The sequence below is a fragment of the Salmo salar genome, chromosome ssa03, assembly GCF_905237065.1.
Source record: "Salmo salar chromosome ssa03, Ssal_v3.1, whole genome shotgun sequence".
In the NCBI taxonomy this organism is placed as follows: domain Eukaryota; kingdom Metazoa; phylum Chordata; class Actinopteri; order Salmoniformes; family Salmonidae; genus Salmo; species Salmo salar.
Genome location: NC_059444.1, coordinates 50,008,801 through 50,036,173, shown reverse-complemented (window position 1 = coordinate 50,036,173; position 27,373 = coordinate 50,008,801). Strand labels below are relative to the sequence as shown.

The window sequence follows — 27,373 nt, the reverse complement described above, 5'->3', positions numbered from 1 at the left end:
CATTTGAGAGAAGTAAGCTTCTTGTGCATATGGGAAATGTCCGTTTTTTTTATTTTATTTCAGCTGATGAAACACTTCACGTGTAGCGTTTACATTTCTGTTCAGTGGTATATATATATATATATATATATATATATATATATATATATATATATATAGCTGGAAAATAATTGTATTATTTTTACTTTCCTCCTCACAAGCAAACTGACTGAAAGGCCATTTCATAAACACACACATCCACTTGCTATCACGTTTGGTGTCACATGATTCCTCAGCACAAGGCAGGGACTTTCGTAGAGCCTTATTCTCTATTCATTAACTCACGTCATATAAATGTATGTGCTTATCAGACATTGACCATAGTTTACAATCAACTTGGCAACACTGAACTATAATCCAAAACAAGCCATGCAGAATACTTTGTCTTTTTTCAGTTGGTCGTCCAATGAGACAGTGAACAAGGATGTACATTCACAGGAAGTCCCCCAACCCCTAAGTACAACCTGCACAAAGCACAGTGGCTATTGAGATTGATATGTCCTTTTTTTTTCTTTACAATTGTAGATTATAAAATTACAGTCCTTTAGCAAACTTATACAACCAACCTGTAATAGTTACACTTTTTCATGCAAAAGTAACAATCATTTTCAGTTTTTCAAGAAACATTATAAATGACAATTTATAAAGCAGATCATAGAAAAGCTCCTGAAAACTTTACACAGCAGATAAAAAGAACAAGTGTTCATTGCATTGCTTTTATCTCTGTAGTCTAGCGGAAAGTGATCAAGTACTCAGGATATGCCTGAATGTCGTTGAATACAATGAACATGGATGGCGCTGATGGGTTGTCTGTCACGCTGTCGTAGAGTTGAGCAGATGTAGTGTTTTTAGCTGGAGGCACTATCATCCCCTGTCGTCCTGTTGTGAAATCGCCAGTCAGAACTCGGCAGAGAAAAATATACTTCTGTCCTTGTGGATCTGGTCTTGAGTATGTGTTACTGGCAGAGTATCTGGCACAAACTGCAAAATATGTGCCATTTCCATACACTGCAGCTGAAAAAATTATAGTTTAGATTTTAGACTATTGCAGAGACAAGACTGAGTATATGAGAATGACAATGTTTACATGTGGCTTTTACCAATGACCATAGGAGTAGGCAAGACAGCACAAACAGATCTGCGACCAGGCTACTTGTTCAAAATTAAAACAACAATGGTATGTATTAGGGATGTGCCGAGCACTCAAACAAAACAAGTATTGTAAAATATGAGGAATTTTCCTGATACGATTATGATCCAAGTATGTTTCAAAATTATTTTTCTCCCATTTTCAATTACGATCTTGTCTCATCGCTGCAACTCCCCAACGGGCTCAGGAGAGGCGAAGGTCGAGTCATGCATCCTCCGAAACATGACCCGCCAAACCACGCTCCTTAATAACAGCCTTCTTATCCCAGAAGCACCAATGTGTCGGAGGAAACACTGTTCAACTGATAACTGAAGTCAGCCTGCAGGTGCCCGGCCCACCACAAGGAGTCGCTAGATCTCGATGAGCCAAGTAAAGCCCACCCGGCCAAACCCTCCCTTAACCCAGACGGCGCTGGACCAATTGTGCGCCGCCCTATAGGACTCCCGATCACGGCCGTTTGTGACACAGCCTGGGATTGAACCCAGCTCTGTAGTGACGCCTCAAGCACTGCGATGCAGTGCCTTAGACCGCTGCGCCACTGGGTAGGCCCTATGATCCATATATTTTTTGTAACCCATGATCAGAATAAAATTCATTTTCAACTGCCAGCATGCAACTCTCTCATGTCACTCAACCAAGTGAGAGGTACTAAATAACTCAACCCGCTAGTTCTGCTGTCTGTAAAGACATTTAGGTTGATCCTAGTGACACAATTGGATAGAGTGCAGCTGTAATTCCATCTACTTACTTCATATAATAATTTGAGCAGTCACTGTTCGCATGTTTTGCTCCATTTATATTGCTACTGCCTGCTGCTACTATGGTCAATCAAATGGCGAGGACGTTTGCTAGCAAACTATCACTGTGCATAATATGTAACACGTGGAGCGAGGGTAGGAAAAAAAGATAGACCGCTGATGTGCGCTCAGAATGCCTGCTGTAAGGTAAAGAACACACACACGTCCGCTGCTTCTGATCTGCAGCTTTCCTGGTCTATAAAAGCACAGGTACAGGATAAGGTATATTGCCAACCTCTATTTAGGCAATTTAAAACACTTCTGTTTTTTCGACCACGAGTATCATCTGATCCGACTATCTACTGTCAATTTAAAGACACGAATACGAGTATGGTCAGATCGGCACAAGCCCAGTATGTGTATCTTACCATTTTTTCCAGCATAGCTCCGATTGGAGCCATGGTGGTTGATGTGATTAATGGTTGTGTGGCACATTCCATGGAAGAGCCTCTTCTCGTTGTTCTTATGACCATTCCTGAGCTCCATTTCATTCTTCTTGATCTGGAGGTTCCTCCACAGGCTTGGGTTCTGGATCCTCTCAATCTGAAATAAATCAGGGAAAAATTATTATTAATCTGCCATTAATAGACTCTAAAATGTGTCCTTCGTACATTCCATAAACCTACGTTTTTAGATGATTCTTCGCCATTGTGGGCTAATATAAATATATATATATATATATATATATATTGAAATAGCTGGCTACCAGGAAGACTAGCAGTACTGTTTGGTGCTTTATTGGTTATTCCAAGTGCCTAACCAAATACTAACAATCAAAGCCTATAATAAACAAACCATTTCATATGGCAGATTAAGGATGTGACAAATCTAAAACAATTCTTAACGTTTAGATTGCAATTTTTTCTCATTTAAATGTTTTTTTTTTCTCATAAAATTACGTGAAAAACAATTCAGATATGGTCCTGTGTATAACCGCTACTAGGGGGTAATGCATTTCAATCTACCGCAGTATTGGCCTCTACCAGACGGCACTCCTTACTGCTGTCCCTCACCCACTCAGCAACAATGGTATTAATGCCATTTTAGGTTCTCTGTTGTGTGCCTCTCCTCCATGTTCTCAATACATTAGACTTCATGTCCCACTTCTCATCAATGTGATAACTCGTTATAGTGATGTATGACAGCATGTTCATAGACGTTGAACAATCTGTTAACGCCACGTATGGTGATTGAAAGCTCACGATTTGTTCTTGCAGAGCATTCATTGTACAATTTCTTCATCAGGGCCGTCACGGTTTTTCGACATGGCATCTTGTAGTCTGGTTCTAGATATGCCATTAGGGTATTGTCATGACGTTGGCCTGTGGGTAAGGTTCATGACCCCCCCATAAATACCTTTCTCCCTTCCCCTCTCTCTCTGACCCTACTGAAGGACTTGAATAGCCTGTGTTAAATATAGAGAGTCTGGGAACATCAAACAAATGGGGAAAGGAACCATATTTTGGTAATAAAACCAGTTGGAAATATGCTTTGGAACATAATGAATATGGGTTCGGTTGTCATCTGAGACATTATGACTGATGACAGGACGACATAAACTGTACCTGGGAAAGTATACACCCTCTAGTTATCAGAGTCACATGGAATTGTTATGCAATTGAAATGTTTGATATTGAAATTGTTTGTTAGGAGATTAAATGTAATTTTAGCTTCCAAATGAGAGATTTGGGTTTTCATAAGGAAAGTGCCCTGCTTGATCAGTGGCCCACCCCTGTGAAGAGGAGGGGTTATAAACGATGAAACACATCCTTCCCCCCTCTCCACTATATAAGCCTTTGACGAAAAGATAACCAGGTTGTTCCAGTACGGGAGGTCTGCAGCCTCTACGTTAGAAGGACACACATGTCAACTAAGCCAACCTCGGCGTGAGCTATGGTATGAACTGGTATGAACTTTGAGCTTATTCACTACAGAAGTGACACTTCCTAGCCGTTGAGTTAGCAGCGGCCGCTGTAGACGTGGGCTAGGAAAGGACGGACGACGGATCCAGTCTAACAGACGGACGAAGATACCACCACGTATCCAATTTACCACCAGAGACATTCTTAAGAGTTTACAGGAAGATCTGTTGGCCAACCCGGCCAGCATCTACGACCAATCTACCGAAGCGCAGCTCAGAGTAAATATTTATTGCATTTTCCTTTTCCAAATGGGCGGTAATTTAGAATGCATAAGATAATGTATTTACGATAGCCTAGCTGCTGTTTCTCTGTTCCTAAATCTTCCCGCTCTTTCATTCAAGCCCAACCCCCTTTCCTTTGTGTAACCAGCCATGATACAGGTTCCGACCACCAGGACGTTTTCTGTATGACATCATTTGTATGCTGTGTATATGTAATTCTGTGTGATTAGTTTAGGTATTTAGTAAATAAATAATTAAACCCAATTTTGTATTGCTGATTCAACTTGTTAGCCAGGGTTCGTGAAGATAGCCAAGAATTTACAACTTTCATTATGAGACTGAAAATAAGACAAGGGTTAATATTGACTGCTATCGATGTAAAATATTACAAAGTATTTTAAGAGTTTATTCGGAAGATAACGGCTCTATAAACGTTCTTCCGTGGTGCCCCGACTTTCTAGTTAATTACATTTACATGATTAGCTTAATCAGGTAATATTAATTACAGAGAAATCATTTTATAAGTTAGCATGTCATATCACTTAATCCAGCATAGCCAAAGACACGACAGTATTGACGCCAACATCCTCTACCATTGACAATAGCTGCATATCAACTGCAATCATTTCTCTAATCAGCACTGATTTTCTCACTCTGTCCCTTCTCGCACTGCTGCCAGCACTGGGTTGGGTCTCACAGTGCCTCCCCTTCAGCACTGCACCTGTACAGCCAATGTAGCTCAATTCCACCTCGCAAATTTCGCATTTCATCCCCTTCTCACTTAACTTCTCAAAGTATACAGATTTCGCTGCTGTCACTTCCCAGCTTCAGTCTTCACCATGTTTCAAACTGTTATCAACGATGACGTTCCGAGCGCTTTAGAGCCGTGGCAAATAATTTGACAGATGCATATCTCCTCCTACTTACAACATTGTTGCATTAGTTATTTGTTTAATATTTTTATTTGCCTTTATGACGATGATCAGGACCTGTTAGTGGTAGTTTTGTGATCTTAACTTTATAAAAAATGAAATGAAATGTTTTCGGTTAGGAATTTTTTCTAAACATTAACGATCCCAAATTCGTTTAAATGTCACACCCCTATGGCACATCCTGTGATCTCAAGAGACCAACAGATGAGTGAAAGTGAACAAATCATCCCTCACCCATGCTAATAACACCCAGCATATCCCAAGACATAACAATAACTACAATGGATGTAGCTTTAGGAACAACAGGTACCTTTAAAACGATGTTGGGGCAGGTGGCTCGGAACAAGTTTAAGACTTCATTGTGCTCTGGGCTTCCTGGCTGAATGAGGCAGGAATGGCATGATGTGTTTGCTGGCATGGCATCCCAATGCTGAGGGAGACTGTCAATGGGTTGAGCTGGAGGGAGCACAGAATACAAAGTCAATGTCCTTAAGCTGACAATATATATATATATATATATATGATGCTGTGTCTATGCCATGTTAATCTTCTTATTGGGGATTTCTAAACAGTGCATTTTCTGTATGTAAAGCACATTTGTGAACAACAGACAAATTGTATCTAATACATGAGGAACTTAGCTTATCCCCTTGGTAAGAATGGTTAAAATAAAATAAAATTCACGCTGTATGGAATACACATATGCAATGTAAATACCAAAGGGAAGAGTACCTGCCAACTTGTCGATGCGTCTAATTTTGAGGCTGTTGCCATTGGTATCTGTAGCAGGCCCGTCAGGCAGGGTGACCGTGTACATCTTCCCCTGGAAAGAGACCTCTACGTGGGGCAACTTCCTCTCCAGTGCCTGCTCCAGATGGAAGTTGGGGATGGGGTCAAAGCTCTGGTACTGCCCCCCTGGCTGCTGCTGATACTGCCACTCCACCATGTTGCTGGCCACTTCCACGTTCCTGTTGAAGGTCTCTTTGTCCCTGGCCTTCCTCAGCATCTTCTGGATCTCGTTGACTGCATTGAGGACATCCTTGCTAAGGCCCTCGATCGTGAGCATAGCTTCCTCCCTGGACGAATTGTATTCTATCCTCACACTCACTCCCATGGTGGTCTGGATTTCGTGGATGCACTTACGGTCAGAGTCAGACAAGTTGAGGATGGCGTCATCGGTGATGCTGTTGCTGACTTGCTCCTTCAGGATCAGGTCCTTGATCCAACGCTTGGCTTGGTCCACTCTGGCCTGAGATCCACCGCAGATATGGAAGAAAGCTGGATCTACTTGCTGGCCCTCGATGACAAAATCCTCATCCTTTTGTGGCATGTCAGCTTTACCCCAGGTTAACAACGCTGTACCAATATTGGACACAGTACATTATTTAGATGCAATCTTAGGGTATTAGTCAATGGGAGCTAGTGCTACAGTTAACTTTGTTTAGGTCTATGTGGCAGTAAATATTAGGGGGTAAAGAAAAGGCCCACACACGGTAACATATAATGGTGCTCCACAATGCTTTCTCCCGGTGCAGGAAGAAAGCACTGGGGAGCAGCATTATACCTTGTGCTGGACTTTCATTTCTTTATCAACATAATAAGGTAGCCCTTACATTTAATTTTTCCCCAGATGCTCCCCTTCTTTTGAGTGTCAACGTCTGTGCCCTCTTTCTTCACCATAGATTTGTGGAACTCTGTGAGCATGGCAGGCTGGAAGATGACCATCCTGACCAGCTGCAGTGTGTTTTGGGACTTCTGACCCACCACCTCCACAACAGCATCCAACATGGCGTCAGCCACCTGGCCCGCCTGTACATTGCCCTGACCTTCAATGAGAGAACAGGCTAGTTGCCACACCTAGCAAGTGTGGATATGAAGTTCAACAACATGTATATTACATTGCTGCAAGACATTGCCCAGCAATGAAACAAAGATTTTATGAATATGAATATGCCTGTTAACTTTTACTGTCTAATGGAGGGCAAAGTTTAAAAAACAAAGCACTTAGCAAACAGCTAGTATTCAAGTTGGTCAAGTCATGTTCCTTCAATCCTATGGATTCTCACTAGGGTTGCAAAATTCCAGTAACTTTCCCCAAATTCCCAGGTTTTTCCGAAAATCCCAGTTGGACAATTCCCGGAATCAGAGAGGAACTCTGTCGTGGTCTCAACTTAGTGTTGAGAGTAAGAAAAGTAGACTACGCTAGGTGCAATTTAGAAATTTGGTAGTGCCAGCTATCTAAACCTTGTACCTGAGTATTCATTCCTGTTCTGTTTTGTAACTCACCTGTGCCAAGAGCAGGGAAGGAGATGGATGTGAGGTTATTCTGTGCACACATTTGCAGTGCTCCTTTGACCGACTCCTGGATCTTCTTTGGGTCCGTCTGACCAACCACGTGGATGATCTTCTTACACCGCATGTTGCCCGGCTGGGTAAGTATCACTCCATTGTTAGGCTGGGCTCCTGGAAATATACATTGTATACATTGATTGTTTTACTGTACATTGTTTTCAGTAGGCAGAGCAGTGCCCATATGTATTTGGAATTGAAAGATTCACAACATTTATAAGGGAGAGTTTCCTGATTGCATACCAGGACAAGGAACATATCTTGAGGCAAGTTTGTAGGTTCAAATACATTTTAAAAATCCTAACGTATTTTTTATATTCTCATGACAGGACAGTAGGAAGCAGACGCTAGGGAGACAGGTATGTACAGTTGAAGTTTACATACACCTTAGCCAAATACATTTAAGCTCAGTTTTTCAGAATCCCTGACATTTAATCCAAGTAAAAATTGCTGTTTTAGGTCAGTTAGGATCACCAGTTTATTTTAAGAATGTGAAATGTCTGAATAATAGTAGAGAGAATTATTTATTTCAGCTTTAATTTCTTTCATCACAATCCCAGTGGGTCAGAAGTTTACATACACTCAATTAGTATTTGGTAGCATTGTCTTTAAATTGTTTAACTTGGGTCAAACGTTTTGGGTAGCCTTCCACAATAAGTTGGGTGAATTTTGGCCCATTCCTCCTGACAGAGCTGGTGTAACTGAATCAGGTTTGTTGGCCTCCTTGCTCGCACACACTTTTTCAGTTCTGCCCACAAATTTTCTATAGGATTGAGGTCAGGGCTTTGTGATGGCCACTCCAATACGTTGACCTTGTTGTCCTAAAGCCATTTTGCCACAACTTTGGAAGTATGCTTGGGGTCATTGTCCATTTGGAAGACCCATTGGCAACCAAGCTTTAACTTCCTGACTGATGTCTTGAGATGTTGCTTCAATATATCGACATAATGTTCCTCCCTCATGATGCCATCTATTTTGTGAAGTGCACCAGTCCCTCCTGCAGCCAAGCACCCCCACAACATGATGCTGCTACCCCCGTGCTTCACGGTTGGGATGCAAGCCTCCCCCTTTTTCCTCCAAACATAACGATGGTCATTATGGCCAAACAATTCTATTTTTGTTTCATCAGACCAGAGGACATTTCTCCAAAAAGTACGATCTTTGTCCCCATGTGCAGTTGCAAACTGTAGTCTGGCTTTTTTATGGCGGTTTTGGAGCAGTGGCTTCTTCTTTGCCGAGCGGCCTTTCAGGTTATGTCGATATAGGACTCGTTTTACTGTGGATATAGAAACTTTTGTACCCGTTTCCTCCAGCACAAGGTCCTTTGCTGTTGTTCTGGGATTGATTTGCACTTTCCGCACCAAAGTACGTTCATCTCTAGGAGACAGAACACGTCTCCTTCCTGAGCGGTATGACGGCTGCGTGGTTCCATGGTGTTTATACTTCTTTATACATCCTAAGTTTATGTAAACTTCCGACTTCAACTGTATGTTTCTATAAGCTTGGCACATCTAGCCACTAGGATTTTTGCCCATTCTTCAAGGCAAAACTGCTCCAGCTCCTTCAAGTTGGATGGGTTCCACTGGTGTACAGCAATCTTTAAGTCATACAACAGATTCTCAATTGGATTAAGGTCTGTGCTTTGACTAGGGAATTCCAAGACATTTAAATGTTTCCACTTAAGCCACTCGAGTGTTGCTTTAGCAGTATGTTTACGGTTATTGTCCTGCTGGAAGGTGCACCTCCGTCCCAGTCTCAAATCTCTGGAAGACTGAAACAGGTTTCCCTCAAGAATTTCCGGTGGTGTTGGGTGTTGGGTTTGCGCCAGATAGTGTTTTTCTTGATGGCCAAAAAGCTCAATTTTAGTCTCATCTGACCAGAGTACCTTCTTCCATATGTTTGGGTAGTCTCCCACATGCCTTTTGGTGAACACCAAACGTGTTTGCTTATTTATTTTCTTTAAATCAATGGTTTTTGTCAGGCCACTCTTCCATAAAGCCCAGCTCAGTGGAGTGTATAGCTTAAAGTGATCCTATGGACAAATACGCTAATCTCCACTGTGGAGCTTTGCAGCTCCTTCAGGGTTATCTTTGATCTCTTTGTTACCTCTCTGATTAATGCCCTCCTTGCCTGGTCCTTGAGTCTTGGCAGGTTTGTTGTGGTGCCATATTCTTTCCATTTTTTAATAATGGATTTAACAGTGCTCCATGGGATGTTCAAAGTTTCAGATATTTTTTTTATAACCCAACCCTGATCTGTACTTCTCCACAACTTTGTCCCTGACCTGTTTGGAGAGCTCCTTGGTCTTCATGGTGCCGTTTGCTTGGTGGTGCCACTTGCTTAGTGGTGTTGCAGACTCTAGGCCTTTCAGAACAGGTGTATATATACTGAGATCATGTGACAGATCATGTGACACTTAGATTGCACACAGGTGGACTTTATTTAACTAATTATGTGACTTCTGAAGGTAATTGGTTGCATCAGATCTTATTTAGGGGCTTCATAGCAAAGGGCTTGAATACATATGCACGCACCACTTTTACGTTTTATATTTTTTATAATTTTTTGAAACAAGTTATTTTTTCATTTCACTTCTCCAATTTAAACTATTTTGTGTATGTCTGTTAAATGAAATCCAAATAAAAATCCAAAATGTAATGCGACAAGGGGGATGAATACTTTTGCAAGGCACTGTAGAGGGAGACAGAGAGGAAGGTTCGGAGACAGAGAGGAAGAGCACAAACAGTTTGCCGAGCCGAGGCTTGTTCTTGTTCTTCTTGTCTTCTTTTTTGATCATATACTCTTTCAGATATATAGGTTCTTACCGAGTTGTTGGCATTCCGCTACCACAGTCTGACCAGCCACATCCAGAATGGCCTTAGATACCCCTGGAGAAGGAAGTATAAGATGAACAGAAGGGTTATAAAAATTGTGTACGAGGAGCTTTATAGTTATAAAATACAGCGTAGCCATAATGTTCTGTAATGTAAAGTTAGTTAGTACCTATTATTTGCTATGTTAACAATTGTGTAATGTACAGAAAAACAGGTAAACTCCAGTGAAATGAGACAGAAGTAAGGTTAGATTTACCTGACTGGAGACTGAAGGTGTCATTGGAGGAGTTGACGATGACATCAGTGGTCTCCTTGGTGATGTCTCCTGTGATGACCTGTATAAGCACCCCTCCCATCTTCATCTCGTGCATCCCTGAGCTTGAAGTGATTTTAGAGAAAGGGCCTAGTAAAGAGGGAAGAAAAGTCAAGCCAATTACATAAGGGACTGCGGTCGATCCACAAAATGGATGCCTTTTGGACATGCACATTTTTAAGCAATGAACTTTTAAATATCTCTTCTTTCAACATTAATTTGCATGGAGGATATGTTTAGCCTATGGAAAGTGTCTGCTAAATGGCATATATTTAAATGGAATATATTATTATTAACATACCTTTACTCTGTTGACTGGATGCTGCTGAGCCCCTTGACGTTCCCGACTGGGTTTTGAACCTTTTGTTAAATTCATCAGTGAAAGCCTGTGAGCAAAGTTAGAAGCAATTAAAAGAGGAAAACAAATTGCACCTTGAAGCAGAAAAGGGTTTTACATTTGACAGTAGTTTTATCGACTATATCACTCTTTTCCTTACCTGGATCGTCGGTGCATCACCTGGGTGGAGGATGAAGACCACCTCCTTCAGGTGTTTGGGGTTCTTCTTACTGCTAAACTTGAGGACTTCATCCAGCATCAGAGAGGCCACCAGGTCTTTGGGGAAGCCCAGGTTTCCCGTGCCGATGGCAGGGAAGGTGATCGAGATGAGTCCCTGATCCTCTGCCTCATCCAAGCACTCTTTCACGATCCTGCTCAATATCTAGGTACATTTCAGTTAGACATCAGTAAGACGTGGTTTTATACTACGTAGTACAGGGCTCTCCAACTCCTGTTCCTGAAGAGCTACCACCCTGTAGGTTTTCACTCCAACCCTTATCTAGCGCGCCTGTTAAAATGACCTGGTTGAGGAGCTGAATCAGGTTAGTTACAACTGGGGTAAGAGTGAAAACCTACAGGACAGTAGCTCTCCAGGAACAGGGTTGGAGAGCCCTGACCTAGTACATCCTACCTAGGGATATATAATTTCATCAAGTGCCAGACATTACATTACTTACATTGTATAGATATTTTATATATAGTACATTTGGAAAGTATTCAGACCCACTAACTTCGCCACATTGTGTTACGTTACAGCCTTATTATTTCACTTGTCAATCTACACACAATACCCCATAATGACAAAGCAAAAACAGGTTTATGTAAAATGTTTGCAAATGTATTGAAAATAAAAAACAAATCACATAAGTATTCAGACCCTTTACTCAGTACTTTGTTGAAGCACCTTTGGCAGTGATTACAGCCTCAAGTCTTTTTGGGTATGACGCTACAAACTTGGCACACCTTAATTTAGGGAGGTTCCCCCATTCTTCTCTGCAGATCCTCTCAAGCTCTGTTTGGTTGGATGGGGAGCGTTGCTGCACAGCTATTTTCAGGTCTCTCCAGAGATGTTCGATCGGGTTCAAGTCCGGGCTCTGGCTGGGCCACTCAAGGACATTCAGAGTCTTGTCCCCAAGCCACTCCTGCGTTGTCTTGGCTGTGAGCTTAGGGTCGTTGTCCTGTTGGAAGGTAAACCCTCGCCCCAGTCTGAGGTCCTGAGTGCTCTGGAGCAGGTTTTCATCAATGATCTCTCTGTACTTTGCTCCGTTCATCTTTCCCTCGATCCTAGTCTACCCGTCCCTGCCACTGAAAAACATCCCCACAGCCAGATGCTACCACCACCATGCTTCACCATGGGGATGGTTCCAGGTTTCTTCCAGATGTTACACTTGGCCTTCAGGCCAAAGAGTTCAATCTTGATTTCATCAGACCAGAGAATTTTGTTTCCCATGGTCTGAAAGCCCTTTAGGTGCCTTTTGGCAAACTCCAAGCTGGCTGTCATGTGCCTTTTACTGAGGAGTGGCTTCCGTCTGGCCAGTCTACCATAAAGGCCTGAGTGGTGGAGTGTCCGCAGAGATGGTTGTCCTTCTTTAAGGTTCTCCCATCTCCACAGAGGAATTTTGGAGCTCTGTCAGAGTGACCATCGGGTTCTTGGTCACCTCCCTGACCAAGGTCCTTCTCCCCCGATTGCTCAGTTTGGCCAGGCGGCCTGCTCTAGAACGAGTCTTGGTGATTCCAAACTTCTTCCATTTAAGAATGATTGAGGCCACTGCGTTCTTGGGGGACCTCCAATGCAGCGGAAATGTTTTGGTAACCTTCCCCAGATATGTGCCTCGACACAATCCTGTCTCGGAGCTCTACGGGCAATTCCTTCAACCTCATGGCTTGCTTTTTGCTTTGACATGTACTGTCAACTGTGGGACCTAACATAGACAGATGTGTGCCTTTCCAAATCATGTCCAATTAATTAAATTGAACACAGGTGAACTCCAATCATGTTGTAGAAACATCTCAAGGATGATCAATGGAAACAGGATGCACCTGGGGTCTGAATACTTATGTAAATAAGGTATTTCTGTTTTCTATTTTTTTATACATTTGTAAAAAATTATAAAAACCTGTTTTCCCTTTGTCTTTATAGGGTATTGTGTGTAGGTTGATGAGGGAAAAAATATATTTTAGCAATTTTAGAATAAGACTAACGTAACAAAATGTGGAAAAGGGAAGTGGTCTGAATACTTTCTGAATGCAATGTACACAAATACAGTACAAATACACAAAAAATGAAACTATATATCCTTAGATAAGGAACAACAAAATGTACCTTCTGTGGTGCTCCTTGTCCATTGTCCCAGTGAGGGGCGATGGTATGAAACACCCGCTTGCACTTCAGGTTGCAGCCAGTGGTGACAATGACTTCCCCAGCCCTTCCGGCTGTGCCCTGTTGGTTTACCAGAGTCTGAAGTTGGGGGCCAGCAGCGGCGAGGATGGCCTTGGAGACTGCACCATGGTTAAGTGCTAGGTCATCACCCACGGTGTTGACCACAACTTCTGTCTGTAACAGTAAGAAAATGTAAGAGTGAAACGTCCAATGTATTTGTTTACACGTGGCAAATAAACTTGAAACAGATCTATGAAAATCTTCAAGTTGCATGTAACTGATTATAAACTGGATTGTCATTCAATGCCAACTTGTATATGGTACCTCAACACCAAAAGGGTTCATGTCTGACTACACAAAACTATTGGCTCTTCTGATTTTATCGTCATGAAATCTAAGACATTTTTAACTAAGACTATTGAAATTTATACAATCAAAGTGAGTCAAAGTAACATTGGAAACAATTTACCACAGCATCTTGGATATTCCCTTTCGTCAGGGTAATAGCCAGCCCCTCTTTTGTCTTCCCACTTGAACCACTTGTGCGTTGAACCCGATTACCAGGCTGGCTGTGTGTAGCTATGGTGGGTCGATTCTCTCGTGGATGACTAGTTCCATGGCTCCCAAACACCTTCAGCACCGCTGCCTCCATAGCCTGGACTGTCTTGTCATCATTGTTCACCAGATGGATCTTCTTCAGAGTATTGTCCCCAAATTTGTCGTCACAGTGTTCTTTAACTGCTTTGACGATGGTGTCTGCACACAGGGTCAGAGGAAAGCCTAGATTCCCAGAGCTAATAGCAGGAAGAGCCACATACAGGCAGTTGTGGGTCTCTGCTAGATCCAGACTCCCTTTCACCGCCCTCCTCAACTGTCCCATGGCCTTCTGGGGGTTTGCCTGGTCAAACCTGGGTCCCACTGCATGAATGATGTGCTTGCAGCGGAGCTTCCCTCCTGCACCAGTGATGACACTGTCCCCTGGCTTGAGCTGACCCTTGTTCTTGATGATCTGGTTGCACTCATCCTGCAGTTGAGGGCCAGCAGTATCCAGAAGAGCTCCTGCAAGACCTCCACTGTGCTTCAGGTCCAGGGCGGCAGCATTGACAACAGCGTGAACAGAATATTTGCACATGTCTGCTTTGCAAACGGCTATCTCCACCCCATCAGGTGTTTGAAGCTGGTAGGTAGGTTTCATTCCTCCTCCTGCTAGCTTTATGCCTTGTCCGCCATTGGCATCATACTCTTCTTCAATCAGCTGGACCACACAGCCTGTCTGATTCATGACTGTGTCAGCATACATGGGCTCATTGTCCTGGAAGAACTTCTTTGCTCCAGGCTTGGAGATTCTCAAGGCGTCAAAGAATGTGGAGGATACCAAGTTTTCGAATAATGCCTTGCAATCTGCTACGTGAACTCTGGTGCCACTCAGGTAAATAGCCTCATCCTTGAAAGAAACTTTAACTCCACTATCTTTGACTTTATCAGACCAAGCATCCCTGTGTTGTTCCTGGATGAATTTACCAATAGCCTCAGGCTTAACTTCGATAGTTTCATCAACATGAGCATTTTTGTGTAAGAAATCATCCAATTCATTTCGGACTAAGAGAACAGTTTCCTTGTAGCCAGACACTACCACTTGTTGTCCTGAATAGGCACCTGATGTCTGGACCATAACTTTCCTGAAAGGAGTGTTTGACGCTTCCTCAAAACGGTTGGCAATATCCTTCCACTCGGACATCCTCAGGAGATCGGAGTCTTCTACATCTATGTATTGAGAAATCAAAAGCGTATGCAGTTGATGTTCTGCTTCGCACAGGGCCTCCTCAGAGACAGCCAGAAGCTGCACTCCTTTTCTCTCTATTTCTAGTGCTGCATTGATGCTCTGTAAGGTGAGAAGGGAACTGGTTAGCTTTTCCTGGCTTTCTTCCTGCAGGAACTCAAGGACGTATTCATCCAATTCCACCAGCTTTCGTTTCAGGGCTACTACTTCACCTGCAAGCTTTCTGTTAGCACACAACACCTCTTGCATCAACCCATAGATGGTCACACTCTGGCTCTCTTGATTATACGTCAGCTTCAAGTCTGGGAATTCACCAACAATCTTGTCCAGCAGGCCACCATGCAACAGTACCTGGTAGATTGATGGAACCAGAGGGAACTCCTCTGTTATGCTCGTCTTCTCCCTCTCGATTCTTCTAGAAATCCTGTCCATGATCCCATCCAGTGTCTGCCTGAGCCGGTCCACATCTTCTACCAATCCTACCACTGCCAGAACACCTCTGGTCTCTTCATGGACTACCATCACGGCCTCCCCAGACACCGCCTTGAGGATCTCCCCTTCAGACTCTTCCCATGCAGTGTCCTGAACCTGGAGCTCCAATGACTTAAAGTTAGACAAGGCTTGGATTAAGGCAACTTTGGTGGTGTCCTTCCATTGTTGTAAGTGCTTGGGTTTCACACCCGTCTGTTTGAGTAGAGATGGCAGTGGGCTTAACTTGATGGTAGGTTGTTGGAAGTCTACATTGCAGAAGTGTTTGGTCATTTCCTTGTGGATGGTCTCTGCAGCTTCCTGGTTGTCACAGAGGTATCTCCAAATTGCGTGGTTTATGTTTTCAGTGAAAGCAGAAGGGAGTTTCAATGTGGGTCTGTCTTTGCCATACAAGGCCGTTCCCAGAGAATCATAGAAGGGGAAAGCCTTGAGAGGCTGCTTCTCGATGTAATGTGGTTTCTCTAGGACTCTGTGAACAGCTAATAAAAAACACAAAATATTGGATTATTCCTCATACATTCTGAAATATCATTTTGTCATAACATATATAACATAACTATGTAGTACCAAGGACGGCAGAAGTAGGGGGGCGGCAGGAGAAGCAGCCCGCCTGCTCTACCGCACCTTTGATGCGTTAATGGAATAGTCATTGAAATCTGGACACTGACTGTAGACCTAACTTCTCACATATAGCCAAATATAAAATTAGCTAATGGAGAATGAAGTATTTATTGCAGTAAAATGATACACCAATTGTTAATTTTGTCTTAGGAACAGGAGGGAGAAATATGAGCTATTTTTTCCACCATCTGAATGCACATGTGCCTGTAAACATGATATTTTAAGCGATTTTGACTTATATAAAATCTGACAATATTTAATCAAATAAAATGATGCATCCAAGACAAACTGAAATCTTATCAGAAACACGACAGATCGTTCACAGCCTTAATTTCCTTAAGAGTTGAACATTTGAACAGGAAGAATCCTTTCCGTGTTCGATTTTCATCCTTAAAAGTAATCGCTCTGCGAGAAGCAAAAACGGAAGAGAGACAACTACTTTACCGATGTCAACTAGAGTATTGATGCATTAATTATATTGATTTGTTAATTGTATTCTTGTAGGTACCGATTCAGTTAGTCTTCTAGGGCAACAAGTTATGACCGAAGAGAAACTGCAAATAGCCTATCTAATTATAGACAAGTTGAGTAACAAATAGTAAATCATTATTAGTAGAAACATACATAAATAAGGCATACATTTTTTTTGACCATTCACCCTATGGAAAAATCATTCCGCTTTCTCTTAGTACTGTTTTTACCTTTAGGATCTTGAAAGGTGAGGATTGCTGATTGGTCCTCTTCATTCATTTCAGTGTCTTCCACCTCCTCGCCCCCTTTTCCAAATAACAGTTGGAGGTGGTCTGAACTAACATTTGGATTTATGTTTTCAACTTTCACTTTTGTGGTGAGTTCCAGGAGTTTAACAGATAGTTGTTTCTGTCTGAACATCCTGTTGCTGGTGCAGCTGGTGATGAAGTTCTCAGTCTCTGACAAATAAGATAAGTAGTAGAGTATGCTGATGAGATATGGCCTTGTTTTCAAGAGATACTAAGTCATAGCATTCAGTAAATAGTTGGTATCTTTGATGACGTGTTGTATGTAAATGATAACATTCTATACCTCTCAAAATGGTATTTACATTTTAGTCATTTAGGAGATTTACAAGCAGTAAATTCTATTAAATTAAAGGCAGACTCAGCGAGATTACGTAAATGCACAAAGTAAACAGCAGTATTTGGTTGAAGAGCGAGGCAAAACTTCTCAGCTGTTTTAGTCCCGTAGCTTTCACCTTGTAGCAGTGTGATGTGAACCTGTGCGCATGCGCACATAATCTGTGTGAATGTGTGAGAGCAAAGTCTTGCATCGCCCTCATCGCAATATCTGCAGTGCTGCTTATAGCAATGTCATAATGATGACGCTATCTTTAATGTGGAAAAACAACAAATCATTCTTATTGTTTACCTTTTCCATTTTGGAAAGTCACCACAGCCAGGCCGGTGTCTAGGACAGGTGTCAGGATCTCCAAACTGAAGGTCTGTGTTGCAGTAGGAGAGTCAGAACCAGAGGTGTTATACGCACTCAGGATGTTCTCTATCAGCATCTCCAGGAACTCCTTGTTCATGCTCTCCTCAATGTTCCCCAACACGGCTGAGGTGGACACCAGCTTTTCCTCGACTTCCATCGGTTCAATCTCCATCTCTGTCTGTGGCTCAGTAAGGGGAGTGTGTCCATCTCCAACCCCGCTCTTTGGTAAGTCTTTTGAATCAGTAGCAGCTGAGAATGATAAGACCATTTATTTTTGGAAGTGACTACAACACTTTGTTGAATTCTACAACAACAACTGTAATACAACTTTAACAATGTATTATTAACCACTGCTTAGCCAAATCAGTTATAGTATGTTAACTTAACCATGATATAGAATGCAAACTTTTGTGTCGTATAGTTAAACATTATATAATTATGTATAATTATAGAAAACATTCCTTTCACATACACTAGTGGTTCCCAAAATGTTGAACTGCGACCCATTTAACCCATTCAAATGTTATTGCGAACAGCCCAATATTATTATTTTTTTTGTATATATATATATTTTTTTAAATCAGGTCTTCAGACACAAACCAATAGGAATCCCCCACAACCCTGCACCACTTGAGAAATGCTGAGATATCATTTTAGCCTACTAACCAACAGCTTGCTTTTTGAAGCCTAGTAATTCCTGCTGAGGAGCATCAGCCTCTGCCTTCCTCTTAGCTGACGCCATGAGCTGGCTGTCAATTGGCTCCCTATAACCTGCTGAATTGTGGGTAACAATTTACTTAAAGCCTGCAGGTGTTATGCTTTATAACATGTAAGCATGTAAGAACATACACTGAGTGTATAAAACATGTAAAGAATCCCCCCCCCTTGCTCTCAGAACAGCCTCAATTTGTCAGGGCATGGTGTCGAAAGGGCAAGGTGTCGAAAGCGTTCCACAGGGATGCTGGCCCATGTTGACTCCAATGCTTCCCACAGTTGTGTCAAGTTGGCTGATGTCCTTAAGGTTGTGGACCATTCTTGATACACATGGGAAACTGTTGAGCATGAAAAACCCAGAAGTTCTTGACACAAACCGGTACCCCTGGCACCTACTACCATACCCCGTTCAAAGACATGTATATGTGATGTCTTATAATACCACAATTTATTTTAATAACACAAACGTTTGCATAGTATGGCATGTTGAATAGTTTAATATATATATTTTTTTATTTAACCTTTATTTAACTAGGCCAGTCAGTTAAGAACAAATTCTTATTTACAATGACGGCCTACACCGGCCAAACCCGAACGACGCTGGGCCAATTGTGCGCCACCCTATGGTACTCCCAATCAAGGCCAGTTGTGATACAGCCTGGAGTCGAACAAGGGTGTCTGTAGTGACGCCTTTAGCACTGAGATGCAGTGTCTTAGACCATTGCGCCACTCGGGAGCCCAATATGAGTGTTTAATATTGCCTGCCTTGTTAGCTGCCAAACAACTATAGATGTTTATCAAAAATGAAATGTTTGATACTTGCCTGAGGTGATAGGAGACTGTGTTTCCTAAATATAAAAAAATATTGTGTTATGTATTTAATACAGCATTGAGGTTGGCCAACATAGTCACATGATTGGCTTTAAAATTGTCACTTACAACTTTGAAAATTCAGAACAAAGACTCAGATGGTAAAAATAGGGAACTGGTAGTGCATCTGCACAATCTGGCTGTAAGAGAGAGGAATAGCCTATGGTTCACAATCAGGACACTACTGACCTGTGCACTCTTTGGGACATCATCTGATGGCAGACGAATGATCAGTTTCAGCACCCCTCGATCCAACCTGATCTCGTGCTCCTGCTTCTCAAGAACTCTATGCCTGACTGTGCATGGGACAGAAAAGAACCACTACAAATGATGCAATGTTCAAAACACATTCAGCCATGAATAACAATGTAATAACAATGTAAGGGACAGTTCATCATTTACTGGGGAGGGGGTCCAAAATAGGGGAAGGTTGTCAAACTTTTTTCTTTGCTTTGGGGAGGGCTGTGTGTTGTTTTTTTTATTAGGCACAGGGTAGGGTACGGTGTTTTTTGCCTGGTTTACATTTACCCTTTTGCAGGTTTTACTATATACAGTTTAGAGGTCGACCGATTATGATTTTTCAACGCCGATACCAATGCCGATTATTGGGGGATCAAAAAAAAAAGGGTCGACACCGATTAATCGGCCGATTTATTTTATTTATTTGTAATAATGACAATTACAACAATACTGAATGAACACTTATTTTAACTTAATATAATACATCAATAAAATCAATTTAGCCTCAAATAAATAATGAAACATGTTCAATTTGGTTTAAATAATGCAAAAACAAAGTGTTGGAGAAGAAAGTAAAAGTGCAATATGTGCCATGTAAGCAAGCTGACGTTTAAGTTCCTTGCTCAGAACATGAGAACATATGAAAGCTGGTGGTTGCTTTTAACATGAGTCTTCAATATTCCCACGTAAGAAGTTTTAGGTTGTAGTTATTATAGGAATTATAGGACTATTTCTCTCTATACGATTTGTATTTCATATACCTTTTGACTATTGGATGTTCTTATAGGCACTTTAGTATTGCCAGTGTAACAGTATAGCTTCCGTCCCTCTCCTCGCTCCTATCTGGGCTCGAACCAGGGATACATCGACAATAGCCACCCTCGAAGCAGCGTTACCCATGCAGAGCAAGTGACGTTTGAAACGCTATTAGCGCGCACCCCGCTAACTAGCTAGCCATTTCACATGGGTTACACCAGCCTAATCTCAGGAGTTGATAGGCTTGAAGTCATAAACAGCGCAATGCTTGAAGCATTGCAAAGAGCTGCTGGCAAAACGCACGAAAGTGCTGTTTGAATGAATGCTTACGAGCCTGCTGGTGCCTACCATCGCTCAGTCAGACTGCTCTATCAAATCATAGACTTAATTATAACATAATAACACACAGAAATGCGAGCCTTAGGTCATTAATATGGTAGAATCCGGAAACTATCACGTTTATTCTTTCAGTGAAATACGGAACCGTTCCGTATTTTATCTAACGGGTGGCATCCATAAGTCTAAATATTCCTGTTACATTGCACAACCTTCAATGTTATGTCATAATTACGTAAAATTCAGGCAAATTAGTTCACAACGAGCCAGGCGGCCCAAACTGTTGCATATACCCTAACTCTGCGTGCAATGAACGCAAGAGAAGTGACACAATTTCACCTGGTTAATATTGCCTGCTAACCTGGATTTCTTTTAGCTAAATATGCAGGTTTAAAAATGTATACTTCTGTGTATTGATTTTAAGAGAGGCATTGAGGTTTATGGTTAGGTACATTCGTGCAACAATTGTGCTTTTTTCGCAAATGCGCTTTAGTTAAATCATCCCGTTTGGCGAAGTCGGCTGTCTTTGTTAGGAAGAAATAGTCTTCACAGTTCGCAACGAGCCAGGTGGCCCAAACTGCTGCATATACCCTGACTCTGTTGCAAGAGAAGTGACACATTTTCCCTAGTTAAAAGAAATTCATGTTAGCAGGCAATATTAACTAAATATGCAGGTTTAAAAATATATACTTGTGTATTGATTTTAAGAAAGGCATTGATGTTTATGGTTAGGTACACGTTGGAGCAACGTGTACCTAAGCGATTATATGCAACGCAGGACAGGCTAGATAAACTAGTAATATCATCAACCATGTGTAGTTAACTAGTGATTATGATTGATTGATTGTTTTTTATAAGATAAGTTTAATGCTAGCTAGCAACTTACCTTGGCTTCCTACTGCATTCGCGTAACAAGCAGGCTCCTCGTGGAGTGCAATGTAAAGCAGGTGGTTAGAGAGTTGGACTAGTTAACCGTAAGGTTGCAAGATTGAATCCCCGAGCTGACAAGGTAAAAATCTGTTGTTCTGCCCCTGAACAAGGCAGTTAACCCACCGTTCCTAGGCCGTCATTGAAAATAAGAATGTGTTCTTAACTGACTTGCCTAGTTAAATAAAAGGTGTAAAAAAATATATATATATCTTTTCTTTTTTAAATCGGCGTCCAAAAATACCGATTTCCGATTGTTATGAAAACTTGAAATCGGCCCGAATTAATCGGCCATTCCGATTAATCGGTCGACCTCTAATACAGTTGAAGTCTACATACACTAGGTCGGAGTCATTAAAACTCGTTTTTTCAACCACCCCACAAATTTCTTCCAAACTATAGTTTTGGCTAGTCAGTTAGGACATCTACTGTGTGCATGACAAGTCATTTTTCCAACAATTGTTTACAGACAGATTATTTCACTGTATCACAATTCCAGTGGGTCAGAAGTTTACATACACTAAGTTGACTGTGCATTTAAACAGCTTGGAAAATTCCAGAAAATGATGTCATGGCTTTAGAAGCTTCTGATAGGCTAATTTACATCATTTGAGTCAATTGGAGGTGTACCTGTGGATGTATTTCAAGGCCTACCTTCAAGCTCAGTGCCTCTTTGCTTGACATCATGGGAAAATAAAAAGAAATCAGCCAAGACCTCAGAAAAGAAACCGTAGACCTCCACAAGTCTGGTTCATCCTTGGGAGCAATTTCCAAACGCCTGAAGCTGCCACGTTCATCTGTACAAACATTAGTACGCAAGTATAGACACCATGGGACCACGCAGCAGTCATATCACTCAGGATGGAGATGCGTTCTGTCTCCTAGAGATGAACGTACTTTGGTGCAAATCAATCCCAGAACAACAGCAAAGGATCTTGTGAAGATGCTGGAGGAAACGGGTACAAAACTATCTATATCCACAGTAAAACGAGTCCTGTATCGACATAACCTGAAAGGCCGCTCAGCAAGGAAGAAGCCACTGCTCCAAAACCGCCATAAAAAAAGCCAGACTACGGTTTGCAACTGCACATGGGGACAAAGATCATACTTTTTGGAGAAATGTCCTCTGGTCTGATGAGACAAAAATAGAACTGTTTGGCCATAATGACTATCGTTATGTTTACAGGAAAAAGGGGGATGCTTGCAAGCCGAAGAACACCATCCCAACCATGAAGCATGGGGGTGGCAGCATCATGTTGTGGGGGTGCTTTGCTGCAGGAGGGACTGGTGCACTTCACAAAATAGATGGCATCATGAGGGAGGAAAATTATGTGGATATATTAAAGCAACATCTCAAGACATCAGTTAGGAAGTTAAAGCTTGGTCGCAAATGGGTCTTCCAAATGGACAATGGCCCCAAGCATACTTCCAAAGTTGTGGCAAAATGGCTTAAGGACAACAAAGTTAAGGTATTGGAGTGGTCATCACAAAGCCCTTACCTCAATCCTATAGAAAAGTTGTGGGCAGAACTGAAAAAGCGTGTGCGAGCAAGGAGGCCTACAAACCTGAATCAGTTACACCAGCTCTGTCAGGAGGAATGGGCCAAAATTCACCAAACTTATTGTGGGAAGCTTGTGGAAGGCTACCCAAAATATTTGACCCAAGTTAAACAATTTAAAAGCAATGCTACCAAATACTAATTGAGTGTATGTAAACTTCTGACCCACTGGGAATGTGAAGAAAGAAATAAAAGCTGAAATAAATCATTCTCTGTACTATTATTCTGACATTTCACATTCTTAAAATAAAGTGGTGATCCTAACTTACCTAAAATAGGGATTTTTTACAAGGATTAAATGTCAGGAATTGTGAAAAACTGAGTTTAAATGTATTTGGCTAAGGTGTATGTAAACTTCCGACTTCAACTGTAATTTCTTCCATCCTAGCCAGATTTCCTCATCTGCTTGCATGCACCTCCCCTATATCAAAGTGTTATGGTACTTCCCTTATAGGGCTGGGGGATATGGCCAAAATATCATATTGTATTTTTCAAATTTGACGGTATTTTATGTTTTTGATTAATAAAAGTTTTAAATTTGCTTTATGAGTAGTGCGTGACCCTAGGGTGGCAACACATACATTCTAAATTATTTCAATGGGTCTTTCTCTACTCTGATTGTTTTATACTGTTCAATTCAACTTCACCCTAAAATAATTTCCTGCATTTCCTGCACTCATTTAAGATCATTTCCACACTACCAAGATATGGGCAAAAATACCTTATTTTTAACCAAATGTTGCAATTGCGATTTAGATCAAAACACTCGGGTGAACTTTTGGAATCATGGAAATAGAATGTTTATTATAATTCTATAGTTAGAATATAAATAATAGTGGGCACGTTCAATACCGTGTTGTTTGACATGACAACGAATGAAAACGTCATGGAAGAGTTATTGTGAGAAGGTAGGAACCAAAGTGATGTTCTGTGTTTCCTGGAGGACCCTGTAATCTTTGGCTACATGAAATCTTTATTCATATAGCCAACATATTCATGCTTCGCCTATTTCTCTTTGATTTAGAAGATACTGTTGCACAAACAACATGCAGATTTAGGCCTCCACCATCAGCCAGCTAACCAGCATTAGTGGCTAACACGATTTAGCTTAACTTGCTAAGAAAATACAAACTCAAACTAATATTGTAATTATAGCACGCTTGTGGATTTATATTAAGATCAAATTGGAAACAACATTGTTGTCATCAACATTGTTGCATGTGCTGCATTGACCATGGAGACTTAACGAAAGTGTCGTTGTCAAGCAACAACAAATGCGCTCCTTGAGTGACGGGGTGGGACTAGGTCTGTGTGGAAATTGGCGTGGAGAGAGAGAGATAGAAAGCGGAGAGGGATGACTCAAGTAGCGGAGTAAACTATACAAATGGACGTTACACACGGCGTATCACATTTAACAAACCAAACATTCAAATAGCGTTATAGAAGGAAAAGTAAAAACCCAAACCGGTCCGTGCATCAATACCTGTATATAGTAAAATACGGTATACCACACAGCCCTTTTCCCATATGCACTACGCTTTTTCGCACGCCAACTGTAACTATACCACCACAGGTCAATACAGTCTACCAGTCTGTCTATCCTGCCCGCTATCCACCATTTATAGTGACAATAGTGGTAGTTGGATCGTTTGTCCAGATCTACAATAGGCTAACTAACAATCATACCACACATAAAATCATGCAAAGCTGCTCCAATTTTCTATATAAATCCACATAACAAAAAGGAATAGCTGATAGGCAACGGAGACGCCAGGTGCATCATTGAGCAAAAAAAGAACAATGAAGACATGAAAAGCTCCCCTATTGATCTTGTTTGGGGATCTTGTTTACCCAACAATTTGACCACAAGATGCCCAAATAGATATAATATTTGTCTAAAACATAATAATTTCAAATCTTGTTTACGTTTGTATATGATCACGTGTCTCTATTATTCGTGGAGGTACTGGAAAAGATTCCCCAAATTAAAATCCATTGTAGCTGATTTCCTGGTGTTACATTTTTTTATGTCTAACAATGAACATTTAAAATATATTATTTTCTGGGGCTCAGAAATCATGGGGGGGGGGGCGAATAAAACCACCGCCGCCAGTTGGGGGACCCTGGTCTATTTCATTGTGGTGTTGAAAATGAAGATGAAAACGCAAACCATTATATTGAACAGTGGAGGCTGCTGAGGGGAGCACGGCTCATAATAATGGCTGTAACGGAGTTAATGTGTTTGATACATTTAACATTACATTTAAGTCATTTAGCAGACGCTCTTATCCAGAGCGACTTACAAATTGGTGCATTCACCTTATAATATCCAGTGGAACAACCACTTTACAATAGTGCATCTAAATCTTTTACCATTCCATCGATTCCACTACAGCCATTACCATGAACCCACCTCCCCAATTAAGGTGCCACCAACCTCCTGTGATATTGAAGTGCCGGAAGTCGGTATGCTTTGCTTATTGGATGTGTGGTGCATTGGCACAGAAACACAGACATTTGATTTGATCCCTCAACCTTCTGGCCCGTAGACCTGCGTGTCATCGACAGTGTCACAAAAGAATGCTATGTAAAATTCGATATCCACGTTTATAAACACTGGGTTGCTACCGTTATTATTTGTGGTTGTAAACATTATTTTGAGTTAATCATATGATGGGCAGGGTAGGCACAAGTACATTTCGAACTTCCCTAACAACATTGGTTGAATGTCATGTCTAACCAATAGGTGATACAGGCCGTTTAAAACAAGCATTTGCAATTGCTATAACTTACCCTCCTCCGTTTTGAACCGCACTACTGCTTCTTGTCCATCTTCGTATTCCACAAGACAATCACCACCATTAGACTTTTTACTTTGGAAATATTTTACCAACTTGTTTTTCAGTTTGGGAATATTGGGATTCCCCTCCAACTCAACAAGCAGGGAAAATGCGTAGGCTTCTGCCATCCTGCCCGAACAACTTCAAATGACGAACAAAACATCTATTCACTGTAGGTGCGGTAGCGGGAAGCCTATCAGTTTAGTTTCGCTTTTGATTCTGGTGAAACCATGTTATATGACATTGCAATTTGATCGGTATTGCGCATCACCCTATTTTATTCTCTGCATTGCCGTCTGGAAAATTGCTTTACTATTGAAAGGAATAGGCCTACACTTGCAAAGTGTATTAACACTTTCTTACAGTGTGCATACTTCAAATGATTAGTATTGTTTTGTAAGCCTATTTGAGTGCGTATTTCTTTGCATACAAAAGGGGGCGTTTTTAAGTTTCTTCTTTCTGATAACTTTCACTAGTTTCCTTCAAAGTTGCACTGTGCAGAAATCGCTACGCCACTTCCTGGTTGCTAAAATTCGAATAGTTTGCCTCATTTCAGTTTGTGACAAAACAAGCAAGTATAGAATCATTGTACCATCAAAACCGCTGTGAAATATATTTTCCTTAACCAAAAATATTGTACTTTCAGCTGTTTGAACGTAAAAGACGCAAAAACAAATCTTAAGAACGGGAAGCATATAAATAGAACAGATATACCGCTTTTTAGAATTGCTTTCAACAGTGGCGTGTATTCATGAATGCCAAGGGAAACCAGGTTTCCCCAAAAAATGTACCAAGCAAAACATTTAAAAAAATTTTTATCTTTCGTGTCTCTGTGTTTCATAACTGTCCTTCAATTCGCAAGAGGCTGGATGTATTTCACTAGAGAAAGCATCCGAGCGAGAGAAACAGTGCCCCTGTTTCTCAGTATGTGTAGCCCATCTTCGTTTGAATGTTAAATGACAAGACAGAGGCATTGATGCGAGTAACCAGTCTTGTTCAGTACATTGCAAAAACACTGGAGTTGCAGTAATTAACATTTACCAACAGATGGCATCACTGTGCCATCTTACACCCATAACATCTTCCCTTTTATAAAATAGGACAGGAGCTGTCAATTCACTAACAAAACAAACCTAGTAATAATTTCCAACGTGAAAAAAAACCCTAAACTGTTCAAGTAACAACTTAACACATTTTGATACTCTCTTCACTTTTATCTCTGTCTGTCAACAATCCCTAATGCGAAACCTACAGATTAAGTATATTTGGTGGCTGGGACAGACGCCCGCAGCGTGAAAAGACAGGGGGCTTGTCTGCGAGGACTGCGGATTCCCGCACAGGCCTGTCACCTGACTGTCTAAGGGGAGTATTGATGGGTGAGGGAGCGGCCGACCTGTGATCCCCTGGCTCTTCGCCCTGTGCCTCAGGCCCCATGTGACTTGCTGGGGTTCCGCCTTTTGTCATGCGACCCCCTATGACCATCAGGTTTCTGAGTAGGCGC

At 41.5% G+C, this 27,373-nt stretch overlaps 1 protein-coding gene across 4 annotated transcripts in view; it reads right to left on the bottom strand.

Moving 5' to 3' along the window:
- parp14rs1 (poly(ADP-ribose) polymerase family member 14-related sequence 1) overlaps nt 1-26,290 on the bottom strand; it is a 44,101-nt gene extending 17,811 nt beyond the window's left edge. The window contains exons 1-17 of one of the 4 annotated variants that reach the window (XM_045714909.1): nt 25,826-26,289; nt 19,405-19,511; nt 19,169-19,193; nt 17,569-17,862; nt 16,866-17,093; nt 13,744-16,022; nt 13,218-13,448; nt 11,055-11,276; nt 10,859-10,943; nt 10,501-10,647; nt 10,236-10,298; nt 7,348-7,524; nt 6,675-6,887; nt 5,794-6,417; nt 5,372-5,517; nt 2,355-2,529; nt 531-1,053 (exon numbers count right to left, since the gene is read on the bottom strand). In XM_045714909.1, coding sequence (XP_045570865.1) covers nt 770-1,053; nt 2,355-2,529; nt 5,372-5,517; nt 5,794-6,417; nt 6,675-6,887; nt 7,348-7,524; nt 10,236-10,298; nt 10,501-10,647; nt 10,859-10,943; nt 11,055-11,276; nt 13,218-13,448; nt 13,744-16,022; nt 16,866-17,093; nt 17,569-17,862; nt 19,169-19,193; nt 19,405-19,511; nt 25,826-26,000 — 5,475 coding nt within the window. In that variant the 5' untranslated portion in view covers nt 26,001-26,289 and the 3' untranslated portion in view covers nt 531-769. Of the gene's footprint in view, nt 1-530; nt 1,054-2,354; nt 2,530-5,371; nt 5,518-5,793; nt 6,418-6,674; nt 6,888-7,347; nt 7,525-10,235; nt 10,299-10,500; nt 10,648-10,858; nt 10,944-11,054; nt 11,277-13,217; nt 13,449-13,743; nt 16,023-16,865; nt 17,094-17,568; nt 17,881-18,297; nt 18,512-19,168; nt 19,194-19,404; nt 19,512-25,825 lie in introns of those variants that run through there. The other 3 variants (XM_014192240.2, XR_006769157.1, XM_014192241.2) reach the window with 3 other exon arrangements.
- Nucleotides 26,291-27,373: the final 1,083 nt, after the last annotated feature.